Source organism: Pan paniscus, chromosome 17 (assembly GCF_029289425.2).
Source record: "Pan paniscus chromosome 17, NHGRI_mPanPan1-v2.0_pri, whole genome shotgun sequence".
Taxonomy (NCBI): Eukaryota; Metazoa; Chordata; class Mammalia; order Primates; family Hominidae; genus Pan; species Pan paniscus.
In genome coordinates this window covers 25,682,008-25,704,888 of record NC_073266.2, presented here as the reverse complement: position 1 = coordinate 25,704,888, position 22,881 = coordinate 25,682,008, and the positions used below count along the sequence as shown (strand labels likewise).

Sequence of the window (22,881 nt, the reverse complement as noted above, 5' to 3'; positions counted from 1 at the left end):
ACAGAATATTCTCATCATGCCCAGAAAGTTCCCTTGTACCCATTGGTAGAGAGTCTTTCCCTCCACACCCAACCCCAGGCAACCACAGACATGCCTTCTGTCCCTACGGATTAGTTTAGCTTCTAGAATTGCAAATAAATGAAATTGTATGGCACATACTTCATTGTTTGGCCTCTTTCCCTGTTTTTGAGATCCATAGATACTGCTGTGTGTATTAATAATCATTCATTTTTACTGCTGTGTGGCACTCCACTGCTACAAACATACCAAATATCCATTTCATTCTTGATGGAAGTCAGGGTTATTTTCAGTTTATTGATATTATACATAAAGTAGTAACAGTCTTTGCATGGACATAGGTTTTTATTTCTCTTGGGGAAATCAGAGTTGAATTGTTTGGTCACATGGAAGCATTCGTCTACCTTTGTAAGAAACTGCCAAACTGTTTTCCAAAACAATGGTACCATTTTACATTCCCTTTTTTTGTTTTTGGCAGAGCTTCATTCTGTCCCCCAGGCTGGAGTGCAGTGGCACGATTGCTGCTTACTGCAGCCTCCGCCTCTTGGGTTCAAGTGATCCTCCCCGTCTCCAGTGATTCTCCTGCCTCAGTCTCCCGAGTAGCTGGGACTATAGGCGTTCACCATCATGTCTGGCTAATTTTTCTATTTTTAGTAGAGACAGGTTTCGCCACATTAGCCAGGCTGGTCTCAAACTCCTAACCTCAAGTGATCCGCCTGCCTCGGCCTCCCAAAGTGCTGGGATTACAGGCGTGAGCCACTGCACCCGGCCCCATTTTACATTCCTATCAATAACGTGTGAGCGTTTCAACTGCTCCATATCCTTATCAACAATGAAGACTGTCTCTTTTTCATTTTAACCATTCTAGCAAGTATGTTCAGGTAGCTCATGGGTGAATTTGCATGTCCCTGATAAATAATGATACCCTGTGTGTGCTTAATGCCCACTCATATACCTTCTGGGAAATGCATGTTTAAATCTTTCGCCCATTGTTTTACTGGGTTGTTTTCTTATTATTGAGTTCTAAGGGTTCTTTACAGGTTCTAGAAATAAGTCCTTTGTCCTATATATGTACTGCATGTATTTGTGGAGGGCATGGCTTGCCTTTTTATTTTCTTAACTGTCTTTCAAAGAAAGAGAGTTTGAAATTTTGATGAGATCCCACTTATCAACTTTTTCTTTTGTGGCTCATGCTTTTTGTGTCCCAAGAAATTTTTGCATAATCAAGGCCACAAAGATTTTTACCTGTATTTTCTCCTAGAAGTTTGATGGTTTTAGTTTTTATGACCTATTTCAAATTATTTTTTGCATATGATGCAAGGGTTAACGTTCACCATTTTTCCTGTGAATACTGTGTTGCCAGAACCACCTGTAGATAAGACAATTCCTCCCCCTTGAATTATCCTGGTACCTCTGTGAACCAAAAGTTTGTGGTTCACTTTCCGGGCTCCATTCCACCCCACTGGCCTGCGTGCCAGTCCTCTTACTAGCACTACACTCTCATCACTGTAGCTGCACAGTCTTAATACTGGGGTGAGTAACTTACACTGTTTTGGCTACTCTTACTCATTTGTATTTCCATATCGGTTTTAGATTCAGCTTCTCAATTTCCACACACAAAAAAATCTGCTATAATTACCAGAGATTGCACTGAAATTATCAATTTGTTTTGGGAGAATTGATGTAACACTCCATGAGCAAAGTCCACCTCTATTTTTATTTAGGTCTTGTGTATCAATGTGCATGTCCTATAAATATTTTCTTAAATTTATTCCTCCATATTTCGAGTTTTTAGATGCTACTGAAATTGCTAATGAAATTGAATTTTTAAAATTTCATTTTCCAATTGTTTATTGCTAATACACAGAAATACAATTGGTCTTTGTATACTGACCTTGAATTCTTCAACCTTGCTAACTTTACTTAATAGTTGTAGTGGGTTCTCTGTGGGTTCCTTAGGATGTTTTATGGACACTCTAATGTTGTCTTCTCTATGGTTCCCTTGCTTCAGGGGACCCCCACATCCCTGGCCCACCTCAATTCCCAGCAGCCCTGATACTCATCGCAAGACAGGGAGGCAGCTGCTTTCTGTCATCTGTGCTGCAGCAGTTCGGGAAATGCCTCAGTTGAAAAGCAAAAAACTTAAAAATCTCACGTGGTTCCCCCGTCTTTCAGGGGTAGATTTCTCTTTGGTCTCTGCTTACCCTTTTGCCAGGTTCTCTGGGATCGCCACTGTGCATGTGTAGTTTAGTGGTCGGCCTGGGATTTGGGCAGTTCCTGCTCAGATTCGGGCCTCACCCCTTGGTAGTTTTCTTGCTTCTGGGATTTTCCTGTTAAATTTCCAGTATTCTTCAAGTCCTGGACTATCTCCTCTACCACCTCAGGATAATAAAGACTATGTCTCATACCACTGTAGTGTGGAGATTATGAAAAACCCTTTGGCAAGAAAGCCACAGGCTCCCAGTTCAAACCCACTGCAGCTGCTGCTTTATAGGAGCAAACTCTCCAGCTCTCGCCTGCTTTTGGACACTCTGTGGTCCCTTTAAATAATTTTCTGTCCAAATTTTATATTTATCTATGGGACGGTTTGTGCAACTATGGTTACCAGAAGTTACCAGAAGTTTTGGCTAAAGCCTTGTTTCTTTCTCCTTTGCAGGAGTGTAGCTTGCTTCTTGAGTGACTGCAGCAAGCATCTGCTCACGCATGCACTGGCTGCCTAGTGCAGCTACCCTGCTTCACCTTTAAAAGCGGGTCTGCGTGCTCCAGATACCAGCCGGCAACCGCATGGCCTGCTTCGTGGTATGCCACAGTCTTCTTCTCCTCAGGCTGCAGAACCTGCGTTTTCTTCTCTAAGCCTAACAAAATAACAATAAAAAAACCCAAGCCATTGTTTTAGTGACACTGACATTAAAAGACTGTTATACAGTGCTATACATTGCCTTACCTAAAATGGGGTTTGGAGACTGAGCTGCCTATCACAATCCAAAAATTCCTAATCAAGGCCAGGCGCAGTGGCTCATGCCTGTAATCCCAGCACTTTGGGAGGCTGAGGTGGTCCAATCACTTGAGGTGAGGAGTTCGAGACCAGCCTGGCCAACATGGTGAAACCCCGTCTCTACTAAAAATACAAAATTAGCCAGGCGTCGTGGTGAGCGCCTGTACTCCCAGCTACTAGGGAGGCTGGGGCAGGAGAATCACTTGAACCCAGGGGGCGGAGGTTGCAGTGAACTGAGATCATGCCGCTGCACTCCAGCCTGGGCTACAGAGTAAGAATCCGTCTCAAAAAAAAAAAAAATTAAATTAAGTTAAAAATTTTTTTTAAAAATTAAATAGAATTCCCAATCAAGGTCAGAATAAAAGCAAAAGGTCAAGTTCAAAATACAACTACAGCAAAAATGCACTCACTGCCCCATCCCCAGGCCTGCTTTCACCCTAACTCTCTCACTTTTAAGCCATACACCCTGTGTTTTGGGAAACAAATAGAAATGTAAAATAAAATTCAGCATTAAGGTCATTTTAAAACACGCAAAATTACAGAAACCAAAACTCTGGAAAGGTCCTCATCGCATAGTCTAGGTATTCAGAATTATCAAATACTGGGCACGAGAAGATGCCTGCCATAAGACACTACCTGTTGTCTGTTCTGCTGGAAGGCAGAAGAGAGTCTGAGAAAGCAGGGAGCCAGTTCAACACCTGGAGCTACCTAGGTGGAGCGAGCCAGGCTGATGCTGGCGCACCCTCACCTAACCAGCCGGCCCTATGGCTCAGAGCGAGCCACGGAAGTGGCAGAGCAGACCCAGAGGGCAAACCCCAGCGACACAGGGCCCACAAGACCCGTGCTGCAGCCCGTGTCCACCACAGTGCTGACCAGACTCCCGTCTGAGCGTGATTCTTCTCTGGCCTGGATCAAGGTGGGCTCTGCCCCTCACTCCGTACCTCTGTGCTGTAAAAACTAACTGCGCCATTTGTACTAAAACAAATCATCACACAGTGGCAAAAGTAGTTTTGCCATGTTCATGGTAATCCACCTGAGAATTTCTCAGCTGATGTTAAGGAGACTGGAAGACAAAAACAAAAGCTGTGTTCCCAATGACACAACCCAAGACAAGCATATGCCACAGAGCGGGAAGTTACAAAACAGGAGTTAAGTCTGTCTGCCGATGAACACTTCTGGCTTATCTGTAAAACCAAAGAAGCCTTTCCCCACAGTTCACCTTAGGAGTCATTCATTTTCTCAGTGCCTATCTCACTACACAACACTGCCTGTGGGGCCAGCAGCTGCCTCAGAGCAAAACCTGCGGCTGTGTGGCTGCCCACTCTGCCCCACCCTCTCTGATCACTTCTCCTTAACCTAAAAAAAAGGCATAAATACAGTTTTCACCTGTCTCTACAGTGAATTATTATATTTTGCTTCATTCCATTCACAACTCTTACCATCTGAGGTTTATCTTTTCAATAACAAATTTATAGAATAAGAGGTCTGGTGATTCATTCATTCAACAATTCATTGTTTACTGGGCACCTATCCCCGGCAAACCACATTGCTCTACCAGCCTCTATGTCCTCATTGGAAGCCCCACTCATCTGGTTTTGTACCCTCTACTCAGATGAACTGTCAAAAGTCACCCTAACACGCTCACTGCCAAATCCAAAGTTCCTCTTCCTCCTCCACACCCCTGTGCCTTGCCCTACTGCCAGCGCCTCATTTCCTGTCCCCTCCAGCCTACAGGTCCCTGTTACTGGCACATCTTCCTCGCTTGTCTGCTGATGCACCTTCAGTGCTTGTGGTACACCATGAGCACCGGTGACCTTGCTGACTCACCTTTCTCTCCTCTTACCAAATGTGAGCACTGGGTAACATTTCCTCTGCAACTCCCTCTCTCCCAGGAGGGTGGCTCCAAGTGTCCCCAACCGCCCACCTCACTCCACCTGGCACACCCTGGGACCACCACTGCCTGTTCCCAAGTCACACATGCATACCTGCCCCGGCTCACATGCAGGACAGCTCATTCTCTACGAGCCAGCTGCCTCTGCAAGCGCCCCACATCCTGCGGTCTCTCAGTCTGTCCTCATTTTTTTTTACAGCTGTCACTGGTGCTCCCCCCTGCTAAGCTGTGGGCTCACGGTGCTCACAGTGATGACTGCAAGGTTCTCTGCCTCCAGATGCTTCCCTCCTCTTCAAAGCCAGATTCATTCTCCTAAAATACCATCGATCATTATGTTATTCAGTGGCTTATGCCTGTAATCCCAGCACTTTGGGAGGCTGAGGCAGGTAGATCACCTGAGGTCAGGAGTTCGAGATCAGCCTGGCCAACATGGTGAAACCCCATCTCTACTAAAAATACAAAAATTAGCCAGGCATGGTGGCACGCACCTGTAATCCCAGCTGTTTGGGAGGCTGAGGCAGGAGAATTGCTTTAACTCGGAAGGTGGAGGTTGCAGTGAGCCAAGATCAAGCCACTGCACTTCAGCCTGGGGGACAGGGCAAGACTCCATCTCAAAAAAAAAAGGAGTTAGAGACCAGCCTGGCCAACATGGTGAAACCCCATCTCTACTAAAAGTACAAAAATTAGCCGGGCATGGTGGCAGGTGCCTGTAATAGCAGCTACTCGGAAGGCTGTTTATTTGAACCCTGGAGGTGGAGGTTGCAGTGAGCCGAGATTGTGCCACTGCACCCCAGCCTGGGTGACAGAATGAGACTCTGTCTCAAAAAACAAAAAAACAAAACAAAACAACAACAACAACAAAAAACCCACCTTAATTCAACACTGGCCATAGGACAAAATTTTAAAAGCCTTTGAGCTTAACATTCAAGACTTTCCAAAACTGACCAGTTTACTCTCCCTCAACACAGGGTAGACTGCCTCAAGTCCATCTGCCAGGCCACTTCCACGTCACACCCCAGTTTTATCCTGAGCCTGGGGCACACCCCTCCTCTTCCGTGGAACTCTGCCTGGTGCAGGGCTTTCCCCTCCTTTGAATGCCCAAGTACTTGAATTGCTACTTGCCTTTGGGGATTAAATCAGAAGCCCTATGGAATGCTAAGAAAACGCACTGTGTGCGCTCCCCCTATGCTGACTGAGGAAGCACTTCCAGCTCTACTCCTGTTACAGTTATTTTATTTTATTTTATTTTATTTATTATTATTATTATTATTTTGAGACAGAGACTCACTCTGCTGCCCAGGCTGGAATGCAGTGGCACGATCTCGGCTCACCATAACCTCTGCCTCCCGGGTTCAAGCGATTCTCCTGCCTCAGCCTCCCAAGTAGCTGAGACTTCAAGTATGAGCCACCATGCCTGGCTAATCTTTGTATTTTTAGTAGAGATGGGGTTTCACTATGTTAGCCAGGCTGGTCTCAAACTCCTGACCTTGTGATCTGCCCGCCTCGGCCTCCCAAAGTGCTGGGATTACAGGCGTGAGACACCGCACCTGGCTGTTACAGATATTTTACACCCATCACCTGTATCTAGCACAGAGCACCTCTAACTCATGTGATGAAACTTTTGTAAACAGGAAGGTTGTGAGCTTTTTAACAAACTTGATTGGTATAGTTCATGGGTAGACACCTCGCTGCTGGCTGCCTGTGCAAGCAAAGCATTCGTCAGCTGCCATCTCAAACTCACCCAGCACCATAGACCTCTATGCAGAGGGCAGGTGGCAGGGGACGGTGGCAGGAAGAAGGAGGAGAGGGAGGAGAGGCATGGGAGGGGCCATGACGCCAAGAGAGCACAAGTGTGGTGGGCCCCAGGGCTGAGTGGATACACTTTCTTTGCTTCTAGTTCTTGCCCAGAGAAATCCCTGGCCTCAAATTCATTTTATCAGCCTTTCCACTTGAGTTATGTTCAGTTTCCTTACCACCAATCACTCGCTCAATTGCCTGTTCAAAGTGTTTCTGATTTATGGAATCTGACAGATGCCTTGCAGCAATCAACGCAGCTTCATTACAGACATTAGCAACATCAGCACCTAAAAAATGAACACAGAACAGCTTACCCACCGAAATACGCCCAAACTGATCAGTCACACGATATGGACAGCCAAATCCATAGTTAATTTTTAAATCAGCAGTACAATGAATAAAGGTTTTGTGTAAATATAATTCTGTTTTGACTCATGATAACCCTAAGCTATTCTAGCGTTTAATGTAAGCCTGGTATAATTCTGGCCCTCTGAACTAAGATCAAAGTATTAGTAGTCAATAGATAATTACAGGCAACTATTTACCTTAATAGACAATATAGCTCACATAATAGCAAACTAAGACAGCATCTAAAAATGCTCATTTAAATAACTTAGTTCTATCACCTGTGTTGGAAAAATGGCTTGCATAGATATTAGGTGAAGTACTGATATATGATGAGAAATCTAATTTTTATAATCACCTAGTACATTCAGTGAAACAACTAAATTGAAATATAGCTAAAAGCTTGTCAAATGCTTTTTAGATCCATCTCTTTAAATTAACTTTTCAGTTAAGTATATGGTAGCATAAATAAGCTACAGCATACCATCTGTGTTAAATAAACAAATATTAAAACATTATAAATTTCAAAGTCCAAAGACAAGTAAAAAGTTAGGACCCCTGGAACAAGATGATGATCTTCTGACCACACTATTGTATATAATCTTTTCATACTTCTCAAACTGTTCTTTTTTTATTTCATTTTGCGTTCAGAAGGAGAGAAATAGGGAATGGGAAAGGATCATATTTTACATTAAAAAATTATTGGAATAAGCACACGAAAAGATGCTCAACATCACTAGTCATTAGAGAAGTGCAAATCAAAACAACAGTGAGATGCCAAATCACACCAGCTAGGATGGCTATAATAAAAAAAGACAGTGACGAGTGCTGGCAAGGATGTGGAGAAACTGGGATCCTCACACGTTACTGGTGGGAATGTAAAATGGCACAGGTAATTAAAAAAACCTGGCAGTTCCTGAAAAAGTTAGAGTTACCATATCACCCAGCAATTCCACTCCTAGGTATATACCAAGAGAAACACTATGACCACAAAAAATCTGTACAACGATGTTCATGGCAGCATTATTCATAATAGCCAAAAAGTGGAAACAGCCCAAATGGCCATCAACTGATGGGTGGATACCAAGATGTGGAATAGCCAAACAATGGCACATTTACTTGGCCACAAAAAGGAATGAAGTTCTGATGCCTGCCACAATTTGAATCAATCCTGTTCATTATGTTAAGTGAACATAAACCAGGCACAAAAGACCACAGGTTTTTATTTTATTTTTATTTTTTTGAGATGGAGTTTCGCTCTTGTCACCCAGGCTGGAGTGCAATGGCGTGATCTCAGCTCACTGCAACCTCCGCCTCCCAGGTTCAAGCGATTCTCCTGCTTCAGCCTCCCGAGTAGCTGGGATTACAGCACCCCCACCACCACGCCCGGCAATTTTTGTATTTTTAGTAGAGACAGGGTTTCGCCTCATTGGCCAGGCTGGTCTTGAACTCCTGACGTCAGGTGATCCACCTGCCTCGGTATCCCAAAGTGCTAGGATTACAGGTGTGAGCCACCGTACCTGGCCAAAACCACATGTTTTTGTATCATATGTACAGAATAAAAAAACCTAGAGAGACATAAAGTTTGATGGTCTTGAGACGGAATCTCGCTCTCTCATCTGGGCTGGAGTGCAGTGGGGTGATTTAGGCTCACTGCAACCTCACCTCCTGGGTTCAAGCCATTCTCCTGCCTCAGCCTCCCGAACAGCTGGGATTACAGGCATGCACCACCATGCCTGGCTAATTTCTGTATTTTTAGTAGAGACAGCGTTTTGCCATGTTAGCCAGGCTGGTCTCGAACTCCTGACCTCAGGTGATCCACCTGCCTCTGACTCCCAAAGTGCTGGTATTACAGGTGTGAGCCACCGTGCCCAGCCCAAAATGTTTTAAAATTATAGTGATGGTTGTACAACCCTGTAAATATACTAGAAACCATTAATTGTACACTTTATACAGGTGATTTTTAGTTAACTTTATTTCAATAGAGCTTTTAAAAAAACGCTTAGGAATAATTCCTACAATATTTATAGAAAAAAATGATACATTGTCAAGAATTTGTCACAAAATACTCCAGAGGAAGCAGAAAGAGAAGAGGGTATAGATAAAAGGTTAGATGTGAATTAGTAATTGTTCCTGAAACTAGGTGATAGGTACAGATGGGTTCATTACACCATTTCCTCAAAATCTGTGTATGTTTGAAATTTCCCATAATAACAAAGTAAAAATAGTCGGGCACAGTGGCTCATGCCTACAATCCCAGCACTTTGGGAGGCCAAGGCAGGAGGATCACTTACAGCCAGGAGTTTCGGGCCAGCCTGTGCAACATAATAAGTAAGACCCTGTCTCCACAAAATCAAAAAATTAGCTGGGCATGGTGGTACATGCCTGTAGTCCCAGCAACAAGGCTGAGGCAGGAGGATCACTCGAGCCCAGAAGGTTGAGGCTACAGTGAGCTATGATTACACCACTCAGTCCATCCTGTGCAATTAAGCGAGACTCTGTCTCAAAAAAAATAAAAATGAGAATATAAACTTAGGAAGCCCACAGTAAAGAAGTGAAAAGGTAAGAAAGTAAACCGGTACCTGGTAACTGTTACTGATTTTAATATGCTTCTAAATAGTGTCCTCGTTATTTTCCACTCACCTGAAAACCCTGGAGTTAAAGATGCCAGTTTTCTTGCCAATTTATCCTTCTCCAGGGTACTGTCCAGTTTTAGCGGTCGGAGATGAACTTTGAAAATAGAAGCTCTTCCTTTTATGTCTGGTGGTCCTTTAGAAATCATTTTTAAGGAAAAGAAAATCATATTGAAAAAGTCACACCTATACTCATGAGCACTGGACCTGCCCCAGCAAACATCATCTCACCAATAAAGATCTGCCTGTCGAAACGCCCCGGCCTAAGCAGCGCGGGGTCCAGGATATCTGGTCGATTGGTGCCGGCCAAAATGACGACATTTGTTGTTGTATTAAAACCTGAAAGATAACAAAAATGCAAACACTATTAAATGACAAGAGGCAGAAAGCAACAGTGCACCATCAGGAACATATGAGCACTGCAAATTCATAGCTACAGTAAACACATTTTCTATTCATTATCCAGTGTTTTTTGTTGTTTTTTTTTTTGAGACGGAGTTTCACTCCTGTTGTCCAGGCAGGAGTGCAATGGCGTGATCTCAGCTCACCGCAACCTCTGCTTCCCAGGTTCAAGCAATTCTCCTGCCTCAGCCTCCCGAGTAGCTGGGATTACAGGCATGCCCCACCACACCTGGCTAATTTTTGTATTTTTAGTAGAGATAGGGTTTCTCCATGTTGGTCAGGCTGATCTCGAACACCTGACCTCAGGTGAGCCACCCGCCTGGGCCTCCCAAAGTGCTGGGATTACAGGCGTGAACCACCGCCCCTGGCCTATCCAGTGTTTTTTAAGTTACAAACTTGCATTATTTTTTTACTATTCAGCTTGTCCTTGAAAATAATCATATATTAGACTTAAAAGTTTTACGAGTAAATCTCCTAAAGACAAATGACCAAATATTTAAATTTATTTAACTAGAAATTTAACAGATAATGTCAATTTTAAAAATGTCTTAAAATCAGATTAAATTGGCAAAGGATGTGTCTGACACCCTGGGCCACAGGACAACCAACTGCCTATCTGAAGGCAGAGATCAACCTCTACCTCCCACCTCTTCTCCACACTCAAGTGGCTCAGTGTTACTGCCCATTTCTCAACGTAAATGCCATGGTCCCAGGCCCTTCACCCTCAGGACCCTGGCATGGCAGCAGCTCCTGGGTGAATTTCCCTCAGATGTGGTGCTCCAATGTGAACGCAACAGGGCCTGACCATCGCGGGACAGAGGAGGATTTCTACCTCCTTATTCTGCCCCTATGCCTGGCTTCATCATTGAAGCCAGTTCAGTACTGGCACTGTGCTTCCCCTTTCTGCACAAACAACCAAGCACCCACATTTTTATCTTCCAGCAGGAAGAACACATGACATCCTGAGAAGTGGCTTTCCTAAATGAAATAAAAGCTGGCTAGCATGGAAAGACTGCTACTCTCTTAGTAAAAAAGTATTCAAAATTTGCTAAATTCACACTTGGTTAGGCTTAGATTTTCCTTATGCTTCAGAGATGGTGATGATTTAGAGAATGAGATGGTAATTCTTTTGTGACTCATTTCACCAGTTCTTCTCTTATTCAAACACCAGACACAAACAGCATGTTAACACCGATATTAAGTTATGCAGGCTGCCAGGAAAAAATATTTTGCTATTATTTGTATTAGTATAAAAGCACCTTTTAAAAGAGCTGTTTGTTTCAGGGAATGCTTTTTTTTTGTTTGTGATACTCAATATTGGAATAAGGACTCTCATTTTGGGGACATGAAAGGCATAAGAAAGTGCGGCTTAAACTCAGGAGGCTGAGGCAGGAGGATCGCTTGAACCCAGGGGTCAAAGGATGCAGTGAGCCGAAATCACACCACTCACTCCAGCCTGGACAACAGAGTCAGACTCCATCTCAAAAAAAAATACAAAAGTGCAGTTAAAGATACAAAAGCCTTGATCACTCACCATCCATCTCCACCAGCAGCTGGTTGAGTGTGTTCTCCTGCTCACTCTGCCCTCCAAAGTTGCCTCTTCCTCTCTTCCTTCCCACTGCATCGATTTCATCGATGAAGAGGATGCAAGGGGCATTCTTCCGAGCAAGGGCAAATAAGTCTCGGACCTTGGCAAAAACAGAAAGAGAGTCATCTGACCAGAGAATATTATGTATTCTCTGAATAAGAAATGAAATAAATCGGCCGGGCACAGTGGCTCATGCCTGTAATCCCAGCACTTTGGGAGGCCGAGGCTGGTGGATCACCTGAGGTCAGGAGTTCGATACCAGCCTGACCAACATGGAGAAACCCCATCTCTATTAAAAATACAAAATTAGGCAGGCGTGGTGGCGTGTGCCTGTGATCCCAGCTACTCAGGAGGCTGAGGCAGGAGAATCGCTTGAACCTGGGAGGCAGAGGTTGCAGTGAGCTGAGACTGAGCCATTGCACTCCTGCCTGGGCAACAAGAGCGAAATTCTGTCTCAAAAAAAAAAAAAAAAAAAAGAAAGAAATCTTCAGCTTCCCGTCCCATGTGCAGACAATCTTTTTGTGATACACACTGTAAGGTACATTTTTTTAAAGAGTTACAAGTAGCAAAGAAGCAGCAAATGAGGAGTAACCTGGGTAACCGACTTAAGGTGAGCAAATCTTTCTCAGATCCCATAAATTACTGTATATGTAATAAACACTGATAATATCTGCTATTTTTGTAACATCAACAAATTAACATTACATATATACCTACACAAAGACAACACAGTAGAGCTGTAAACTTTACATTCAGTTGAAAAGTTCAGACTTCTCTAGAGTTCACATTTCATGCCTAACACAGTTATTAACAGGCTGAGGCTACTAAGGAGTCTATGCAATCACACATACACAGTGAAGCCAAAGACCATCCAAGCCCATCAGCTCATCCCCAAAGAGGGGGTGACAGCCTTCATCTGCCACCCACCCCACCACAGACCATCCTGATAGCGCATACCCTCAGACAAACCTGCAGTCAGGAGGAGGAGGAAGAGCCACTCAGCGCCTCACCGTCAGTCACCTGCCCCTTCAAGGAGCATCAGAGACAACTCTCCACCTGCCCACTCCCACCCCCCACCCCCACTTCACTGGACAGAAGTCCAGGTCTTCCTGCCTGGATTTCTGGATGTTCATTCCTACACTGCTCTGAACACATCCCCTAAAATAACTGGTATCCTTCTCCAGCCTCCCCTCTGAATTCCAGATCTGTGACCTACAGACCCACACCTTCAAAGTACATCCATCCCATCCCGGCATGAACAGGAACTCAGCCATTCCAGCAAGCCTTAAGCAGGAGTCTGCATCTTCCCCTACAGGCTAACTGGAGCTGGGGTCCATCTCACACCCCACTGCTGCTGCCAAAATAACTGCTGGAAAAGCCCCTGCTTGCTGAGGCTCAGGCCTCGTGGCAGGCACTCCACCCCACTGTGCCATGGGTCTCCCCCAGCCTGACTGCCACTAGGCACGATGTCCTCAGTGATTTCCATCCATGTGGCTCTCGGTCTCTCAGTTCCCTGACCACCCCTTCATTCACCTTTTACTTCACTCTGACAAGACCAGCACTGCCAAGGTTGCCTTTTAAACCACCATCTTCAAGTCATCTACTCTCTGAGCACCCCCTCCTATCATCTGGACCCACAGACACACTCAGGTATCTCACGCCAACTCTTTACCACTTCTCAGCTCTGCAACCCACCAGGCCCACCCTTCCCCACCATCCCCCACAGCTCCTCTCCTGTCTTCAATTTCCCCCCATCCACTTTATATCTCATGGCCCATCATCATTAACACCCAACTCCCCCTCATTCCCTATTTTTCTATGACTTATCCGCACAACAACAGCAAAGTGTGAAATAGATGTGAAGGTGAGGCCGGACAAGGTGGCTCATGCCTGTAATCCCAGCACTTTAGGAGGGCAAGGCAGGGGGTGCATCACCTGAAGTGAGGAGTTCAATACCAGCCTGGCCAACATAGTGAAACCCCATCTCTACTAAAAATACAAAAATTAGCTGGGCATGGTGGTGGGCGCCTGCAATCCCAGCTACTAGGGAGGCTGAGGCAGAATCACTTGAACCCGGGAGGCAGAGGTTATGCCACTGCACTCCAGCCTGGGCGACAGAGCAAGACTCCATCTCAAAAAAAAAAAAAAAAAAAAAAAAAAAAGAACTCTTACAATTCAACAACCAAAAAAACCCAATTAAAAAATGAGCAAAGGCTCTGAATAGACAACTCTCCAAGGAAGATAAACAAATATACAAATGGCCAATAAGCACATACAAGATGTTCAACATCACTCCTCATCATGGAAATGCAAATCAAAACCACAAGATACTACATCACACCCACTAAGGTGGCTATCATCAAAGTGTTGATAAGGGCGGGGAAACATCAGAACCCCTTACACATTGCTGGTAGGGATGGAAAATGGGCAAGTAGTTTGGAAAACAGTCTGGTGTTTCCTTAAAATGTTAAACATGGAGTTACCATTCGAAAACATTATGTTAAGTGAAAGAAATCAGGCATAAAAAAACCACATATTGTATAATTTCATTTACATAGAATGTCTGTACTAGGAAATTCCTTTGGGTAGTTTGCTTAGGACTCCCGATTTACATATTTTTTTTTTTTTTTGAGACGAGTCTCACTCTGTCACCCAGGCTGGAGTGCAGTGGTGTGATCTCAGCTCACTGCAAGCTCCGCCTCCCAGGTTCACGCCATTCTCCTGCCTCAGCCTCCCGAGTAGCTGGTACTACAGGCGCCCACCACCACGCACGGCTAATTTTGGTTTTGTATTTTTAGTAGAGATGGTGTTTTACCATGTTAGCCAGGATGGTCTCGATCTCCAGACCTCCTGATCCGCCTGCCTCGGCCTCCCAAAGTGCTGGGATTACAAGTGTGAGCCACCACGCCCGGCCACGATTTCTTCTTGATGTAATGGAAATGTTGTAAAACTGATTGTGGTGATGGCTGCACAAATCTGTGAATTACTAAAAGCTACTGAATTGTATACTTTACAGGGATCAATTGTTTGGTATGTCAATTATATCTCAATAAATGTTGTCACCAAAAAAAAAAAAAAAAAATCCACAAATAAAGCAAATTTTTTTTTTTTTTTTTTTTGAGACAGCGTCTCACTCTGTTGCCCAGGCTGGAACGCAGTGGTGTGATCTTGGTTCACTGCAACTTCTGCCGCCTGGGTTCAAGAGATTCTCCTGCCTCAGCCTCCGAAATAGCTGGGATTATAGGCATGCACGACCACGCCTGGCTAATTTTTCTATTTTTAGTAGAGACAGGGTTTCGCCATGTTGGCCAGGCTGGTCTCGAACTCCTGACTTCAAGCGTTCCACCCACTTCAGCCTTCCAAAGTGCTGGAATTACAGGCATGAGCCACCGCGCACAGCCGTCAATTCTTTAAATTGGTCTACTATGGGTAGCAGACTGCAGTCCTAGCTGGTGCGAGGGAAGGTGGGGTGGAAGTCACAGGCCTTGCTGAAGTCTTAGGCCTGGAGGAGAGCTCAGGCCAGGGACTGGTGAGAGGTCACTCTAGCACTCTAGGCGGAAGGGCCATCTCTAGCAAGTGCCCCCATCTGTGGTGAGGTGGTGGGTGTAAGGAAGCTGTACCATCCGAACAGAATGAGACTCACTCTAGCAGGGCCCACACCAACGAACATCTCCAAAAACTCAGATCCACTAACGGTGATGAAGGGGACATTGGCTTCTCCGGCTGTGGCCTTAGCTAGCAGCGTCTTCCCAGTGCCTGGAGGACCAGTGAGAATGGCACCCTTCAGATACGAAAAAAGAAATTACATTTAATGAGAATTCCAGAAAAGTAAATTGTGTATCTGCAAATAATTACAAGATATAACTCTGTCTCTAAATCTTATTGATATATATTAAATATTACTTAAACATCTGAGCTATGGTAGAACATTTTTATATTAGTAAGAATAAAAAGATTATCAAAAATAATTTTGTTTCAAAAAATTTGGTAAGAATGTGAAATTTAAAATATTTCCTTTTTTTCCTAGGGCTGATTTTTAGACCTTTAGTCTAACAGTATGTAAAGGGTGACTTAGGCTAGGAATATACTAATAAATCTGCTAAGGTTTACTTAAATAATTTAAGAAGACACCAACACCACACTCCTGATTTATGTAATTCTTTTACTCTTTACAAGTAAAATTGGTTTCTGAGCTCAAATAATTAATAAACCCAACTTCTGACTTCTACTTTCATGTACAAATCAGTACATTTTTAGCATGGTTGGACATGCAACTTAAAACCTAACTGTGAATTTGTTTTTATTTCCACTGACTACCCACAAACAGTATCCTCTCTTATTTATAGACATACTACCACACTACCATATCCAAATACTGTAAGGAGGTAGATAATATGGTCAAATGATATTTTTTCTAGGCATTGTAATAAAACCTTAAGGTATTTTTTAAATTTTGCTTATTTTCTTCTTTAAAAGTTTCACAAATGAAGTAGAAATCTAACGACCAATGATGAACTTAACTACAAAGAAAGACGTGTTTGCTCAAACAATACACTTTTTTTTTTTTGAGATAGAGTTTCACTCTTGTCCAGGCTGGAGTGCAATGGCACGATCTCGGCTCACTGCAACCTCCATCTCCCAGGTTGAAGCGATTCTCCTGCCTCAGCCTCTTGAGCAGCTGGGATTACAGGCGCACAACACCATGCCCAGCTAATTTTTTGTATTTTTAGTAGAGACAGGGATTCACCATGTTGGCCAGGCTGGTCTCGAACTCCTGACCTCAGGTGATCCACCCACCTCAGCCTCCCAAAGTGCTGGGATTACAGGAGTGAGCCACTGCGCCTGGCCCTACACAACTATTATATTAAGTTGTAGAGACAACTAGGTGTAATGCAAATGGGTACTAAGTAACAGTAACTTATAAATTCATAAAATATGACTTTTTATCTATAGAAGAAAGACATAAAAATCAAGGAAATAATGATTATCTTTCAAAGGATTCCTTTAAAGTAAAATTTATTCATGGACTTTTAAAAGAATTATACCTTTTTATTCATTTACTTAATAGCTGATCCATTTAACAAATATGAAGTTAATGTTCCACGCCTAGCCCTAGGGGCACCAAGCCCTGTAGAGTACAGCCCACCACTAGCACAGTGGGCAAGAGCATATTTGCTGGAAAGGGGAAGGTGATGGTGAGTGCTGTGTCCTCTCCACTGGATCCTGTGCCATGAACCTCAGTGCCAGCACAGGTGTCCTGTCCACATACATCCCTCGAAGGGACACTGGGTGACAGCAGAGTGTGACACTGTCAGTGAGCTACAGCGGGCCTACAGTTGCTGAGAGATAGGGCATCTAAATCAGATTGGAGGGAGAGGGAAGACGAATCAAGAAAATCTTCCAAGAGGAGGTAACATAGATATTTTCAGGAATACATACACTATACAAGACACATGCACACAGAACTGACCCAAAACGATCCTCGAGTTGGGCAGAGGCTAGCCTAGTAAGCTGAGAAAGAGGAAGGACAGAAAAACAGCTATCTATAATAAGTAATCAAACTTCATAGAATTATAACTTCAGAGATCAAGAAACACTTCGAAAAGTTAATCTAAAAGTTCATTTTACCTTTGGGATTTTTGCTCCTAGGTCTTGATACTGCTTTGGGTTTTTCAAGAAATTCACAAATTCCATGATCTCTAGCTTGGCCTCCTCACAGCCAGCCACATCTTTGAACTTCACATCAATTTCATCCTTTAAGACCTTGGCAGTGGTTTCTCCGACACTGAAGAGTCCGCCCATCCCTCGGCCTGTCCGGCCAATGCCAGCAGGCCCTCTTCTGATGGTGTAGAGCAAGAAGGCGATGATGAGCACCGTAGGCAGCATGCTCAGCAGAAAAGAGCTAGGGACACACAGCGCAACACGGGTTAGGACTGGCTGCTCACCTCCAGCTTTCACATGTGGTGCAAGATATCAATATAAATATATATAGCTACACCAAGGTATACCTTCTGCACTTAATACAAAGGAGGGTAACTTGCAAGTGTTCTTCAAAGGCAACAGAATTCCCAAATAAGCTCCATGGCAACCAACTCTTTGAAATAAATGGAGCATCTGCCCAGACTTTAAGTGGGGTTACTAACATGGTCTTATTAAAGACAACCCCCAAAGAAGAAGTTCTGATGAGAGAAGAATCACCTAAAAATCCTGGAAAACTGTGAAATGTAAACATAAATGATAGTTCAAAGATGGGAATGGCACTCTTTGATACAAAGGGGTTCTTTATGCTAAAATCCTACCAAAGGTCAATGCATTGAATGTTAATACCCTAAACCACTGCTTAATCAAGATAAGTATAAATGTGTACAAAAGGAATGAATCAAAAATAAAAATAAAAATAAAGATAAAGATAAAAAGCCAGGTGTGGTGGCTCACAACTGTAATCCCAGCACTTTGGGAGGCGGAGGCAGGTGGATTACCTGAAGTCAGGAGTTCGAGACCAGCCTGACCAACATGGTGAATCCCTGCCTCTACTAGAAATATAAAAATTAGCTGGGCATGGTGGTGGAAGCCTATAATCCCAGCTACTCTGGAGACTGAGGCAGGAGAATCACGTGAACTGGGGTGGGGACAAAGGTTGCAGTGAGTCAAGATCATACGACTGCACTCCAGCCTGGGCGACAAAGCGAAACCCCATCTCAAAAAAAAAAAGAAAATGAATGAGTCATGCAAAAACTAGTGAGTTACTAATAGTTTTTTAAAAATCTGGCCAAACTGAGAAAGGCCTGTTTGAGAATATAATGTGTAGCCCTGCACCCAGGGACAGAACACAGTGAACCACAGGCAGCACAGTCAACAGTCTACAAAATATTATATTTGAGATTACCCATCACTTTCAGCAATGTAGACAACAGGCACCCGATTTTCTCCTTCTATGCCCAATTCCTGCTGTAAAGTTTCCAGATTCCGTTCAAAGGTGTCCACACTGCCAATATTAAACCAAACGTATTGCTATAAAAACAAAAAAACAAATATCCTAAGAATATAGTGAAACTAAAAGGTTCAATTCACTAAACGGTTCAACTTTTTAAGAATTTTCCAGAAATACTGAAAATTTATAAATTAAAGAAAAAACAATAATAAAAGACTGGCTTTAATAATGTGGTGATTAAACGTCACTCCTTGAGAACACTTGGCAATTCTTGGCAAATAAGCATTTCTTTAGCAGCAATATCTCAGTGGCTCTAAAATTATAAACTCAAAAAACAGAATGAAAAACCTATTTGAAAACGTAATCCTTTTTAAAATAAATATGCATTATTTCCCTCTTCATCTATTTCCTAGGTATTTTAGCTCCCTATTCCCAAATTTAAAACTACTGTGAAACAGGGATAAGAGCTAAAGTTTACTGGGCATGTACTAAGTACCAGGCATTGTTCTGGACCCTTTAGATGCATTAGTTCATTCAATCCTGAGGACCATCCTAAGAAGCAGGTGCCATCACTGGGGGTGATGTTCAAAATCCGAACACCGCACCCCCACTGTGCAACTGGAACAGATGTGCCTTGCTGTGCCAGGCACTCCCTCTTTATTCTCTAGAGCTGCAGAGACCCAGAGGGCCCAGCACAGGGGCACCTCAGGGGCCAGGTCAAGGCTATTCTACCAACCAGCACATAATTATTTCTTATTGTACTCGTGCCTACTGACTGAATATGAGCCCTGACTCCTGTTCCCATTCTACAGATAACAAAACTTGCTCATGGTCACACATGAAATAAGAGGCTGGGATCTGAACCCAGTCTGGCTCCTGAACCAGTGTCCTAACCACAATGTCACACTGCCTTTACACAACCATGAGGACACTGATTTTAATAGCTCACATTTATGGAGTTTACTAGCTAGAAGACCCCATTTCAAGCACTGTGCATGTATTAACTCCATTTTATAGTACAAAAAAACTTTGTTTCTCCTCTAACCTGCAATCATCTTTTTTTAAAAAAGTATTTTTTAAATCAAAACAGTAAGTCTATGATATAAAACTCATTAGAGAGGCTGGGCACAGTGGCCAGTAATCCCAGCACTTTGGGAAGCCCAGGTGGCAGATCACCTGAAGTGAGGAGTTTGAGACCAGCCTGGCCACCATGGTCTCAAACTGTCTCTACTAAAACTACAAAAATTAGCTAGGCATGGTGGCACCCACCTATAGGCCCAGCTACTTGGGAGGCATGAACCTGGGAGGCACAGGTTGCAGTGAGCCAAGATTGTGCCACTGCATTCCAGTCTAGGCAACAGAGCGAGACTCCATTTCAAAACAAAAAACAAGGCCAGGTGCAGTGGCTCACGCCTGTAATTCCAACACTTTGGGAGGCCAAGGTGGGTGGATCACAAGGTCAGGAGTTCAAGACAAGCCTGGTCAAGATGGTGAAACCCCGTCTCTACTAAAAATACAAAAAATTAGCCAGGCATGGTGGCAGGCACCAGCAATCCCAGCTTCTTGGGAGGCTGAGGCAGAGAACTTCTTGAACCTGGGAGGCGGAAGTTGCAGTGAGCCAAGATCACGCCACTGCACTCCAGCCTGGGCGACAAAGTCAGACTCCGTCTCAAAAAACAAACAAAAAAACAAAACCTCATAGAGAGCAACAAGTCATCGCATATCCTTCCAACCAGTGTTACTGAGTGAGGAACATTACTTTGGTATTTCTCTCCAAGTATCTAAAAATAAAAGATGAAGAGTAAGTTTTATATTATATAACAACATAACAGTATTTGGTAAATTATTCACCAACAAAGATACAAAATTCACATGGTTACAAAGCCCCAAAACCTGCTCAGAATAGATTAACCACAGAGGATGGAACATTCCCCAACTCAGCCCCTGTTATCAACTGGGCAATGGGCCAAACGCCTGGCTCCTATCACAGAAGCAGTGTGAACCCAGGACCAGCAGCATAGTGCCACCCAGCAGCATGTTAGAAATGCAGATTCTCAGAACACAACCTAGATAAGAACCTCTGCGGGGATGGGGTCCCAGGACTCAAGTTTTAATAGCTTTCTAGACAATTTTTATGCACACTAAAATTTGAAAACCACGACTGACTCACCCTATCTCATTTAAGCATTAAGCCCTTCTCTACTGTCACAGAGAAGGTAAGCCATCTACTAGTCAAGAGTAGAACTGATGTAAGGCTAAAGGCTGTGTGTGTGCAGCACTGCACAGTGATTAATACTGCTGCTCCATTCACAGCAAGACACTGAAAATCTGTTTCTGAAAGCTCAAAACAAGAAGTCTTTAGTAAGCAGGTAATATACATTTGCTGTAAAAACTTGGGATATGCACATACAGAAAACAAAGACATCCATAACCCCAACATTCAGACACAAACAACATCAGCATTTCAGGCCTGTCCCTCAAGACTGTATAATGCCACCTTTACGATCTTGAAATACAATTTTGAAAAGAAATCAATATAAACCTTAACTGTACTATAAAAGAGAAATACAAAGAAAGCACTTTATATACAATGGTATGAATTTCAACACATAAATGCTTGTGCATGCCAACACTGGAAAACAAGTTCCCGCCAATGTCAAAATCACCCCTAGGGACGGCACTGCCCCCAAGGACAACTGCTCAGCCGGAAACAGAACAGGGAACAAGGATTCCCTGTTAACCCTGTGCCTGGCATGGGCCGCTGGGCTATTTCTCATTTTTTGCTACGTATAGACAATGTGTGAGAGGGCATCCTTGCAGAGACATCCCACACACATCCCTACTTTCTCCCTGGGCTTCCCTCCTAGAAGCAGAGGGATGGGTGTGTGTGTGCTTCCCACAGTGCTGGAACACACGTTGCCTACCGGCCTCATGAGAAAGTGCCAACTTAATTCCCAGCACTAAAGTCTGAGGATAAAGCACGGTTATTAATAGGCATTGCATCATTAGGTAGAGGGAATGGGAAATCAAGACCATTAAAATACCTTCCCAAACACAGGGCAACACCAGAGCCCTATGACTTTACAGACATTCTGCTATTTGCTGACATGCTATTAAACAGAGAGATATGGTCACCATCACTTCTAGTTGTCCTTAAATGTTGCCCTGTCCAGGCGGGATGGCTAGAAAATGGTTAAACACAATTATCCTAAGGGAGCCTGGCAAGTCCTGGGAGCCTCAGCTTCACCTCTCTCCCCTCCCCTCCAGAATTCCCTCAATGCATTCAGCTTGCTCTGGGGTCTCTGGAAGTATACTCCAGACTGGTTGGAGAGGAAATACAAATTATTTTTAAAATAGGAAATCAAATGGAAATTAAAACAATATAATATCACAAAATGGTTGGGAGATGGTGGGGATGCTTTTAAACTAATTTGATAAAAGCTGTCTCAAAACATAGGCAATTGAGATTTTAATTTTTTTTCCTAATCAAATAACTACTTCTCAGTCTTGAAAAGTCACAGACTATTCTGGAATACTGAAAACTGGGATTTCACTCACTGTCTTCTAAATGTAGTCAAAATGATTATCAGAAACAAAACAAAACCATGACCCAATCCCTATATCAATAATCCATACACAACATTCCCATTTCCACTGATGTTAGTAAGATCACCCCTGCCACACTGCCCAGTTCTGATATATCTGGTGCATATAACTCCTAGAGTATGAGGCCGGTTTTCCTTTCAGCTTTAAATCTGAAAAAGTTAATTTACAACTAATTCACATCAATTAATAAAATGATTTACCCCATCAACAGGAGTTTTTCCTGGTGTAAAGGTCACTCGAACAAAACGCTTGTTGACGACTTCCAGTCTGTCTACCTAGAATTTTAAAAATAAATTCACACATAAATTCACAGAAAATACTTGAGATACTCTTTTAAGCTCATTTAAAATGCATATGATGTTTCAGCCATACAAGGAAAGAATAAAGAATCAGATAAAGATGCCCCCATGTTCCCCCCTATAATTCTGCGGAAGCTCCCAGGCACATCCCCTCCCAAAGGGGGCTATGCTCTCATTTAGGGGCTGCATTGCCCAAACCACATCCTTACACTTGCACTACACATGAAGGTAACCCTACACGATATGCACATTCCCTTCTGCCTGTTTTTAACTTTAAAAATGGTCTTGTTTTATATATAAGTATTCTTCTACAACTTTCTTTTTCCCTCCAACATTGCATTTGTGAGGTTTACGCAAGCTGACACTTCCGTGCTGC

The 22,881-nt window shown here is 43.4% G+C and overlaps 1 protein-coding gene across 1 annotated transcript in view; it reads right to left on the bottom strand.

The window, feature by feature from the left end:
* The window catches only part of AFG3L2 (AFG3 like matrix AAA peptidase subunit 2), a 48,332-nt gene that overhangs the window by 12,166 nt on the left and 13,285 nt on the right, over positions 1–22,881 (bottom strand). Inside the window, exons 6-14 of the mRNA XM_003817869.5 lie at positions 22,407–22,481; positions 18,556–18,680; positions 17,298–17,571; positions 15,313–15,450; positions 11,616–11,769; positions 9,911–10,018; positions 9,690–9,815; positions 6,878–6,988; positions 2,758–2,873 (exon numbers count right to left, since the gene is read on the bottom strand). Of these exons, the coding sequence (XP_003817917.1) occupies positions 2,758–2,873; positions 6,878–6,988; positions 9,690–9,815; positions 9,911–10,018; positions 11,616–11,769; positions 15,313–15,450; positions 17,298–17,571; positions 18,556–18,680; positions 22,407–22,481 (1,227 nt within the window). The remainder of the gene's footprint in view (positions 1–2,757; positions 2,874–6,877; positions 6,989–9,689; positions 9,816–9,910; positions 10,019–11,615; positions 11,770–15,312; positions 15,451–17,297; positions 17,572–18,555; positions 18,681–22,406; positions 22,482–22,881) is intronic.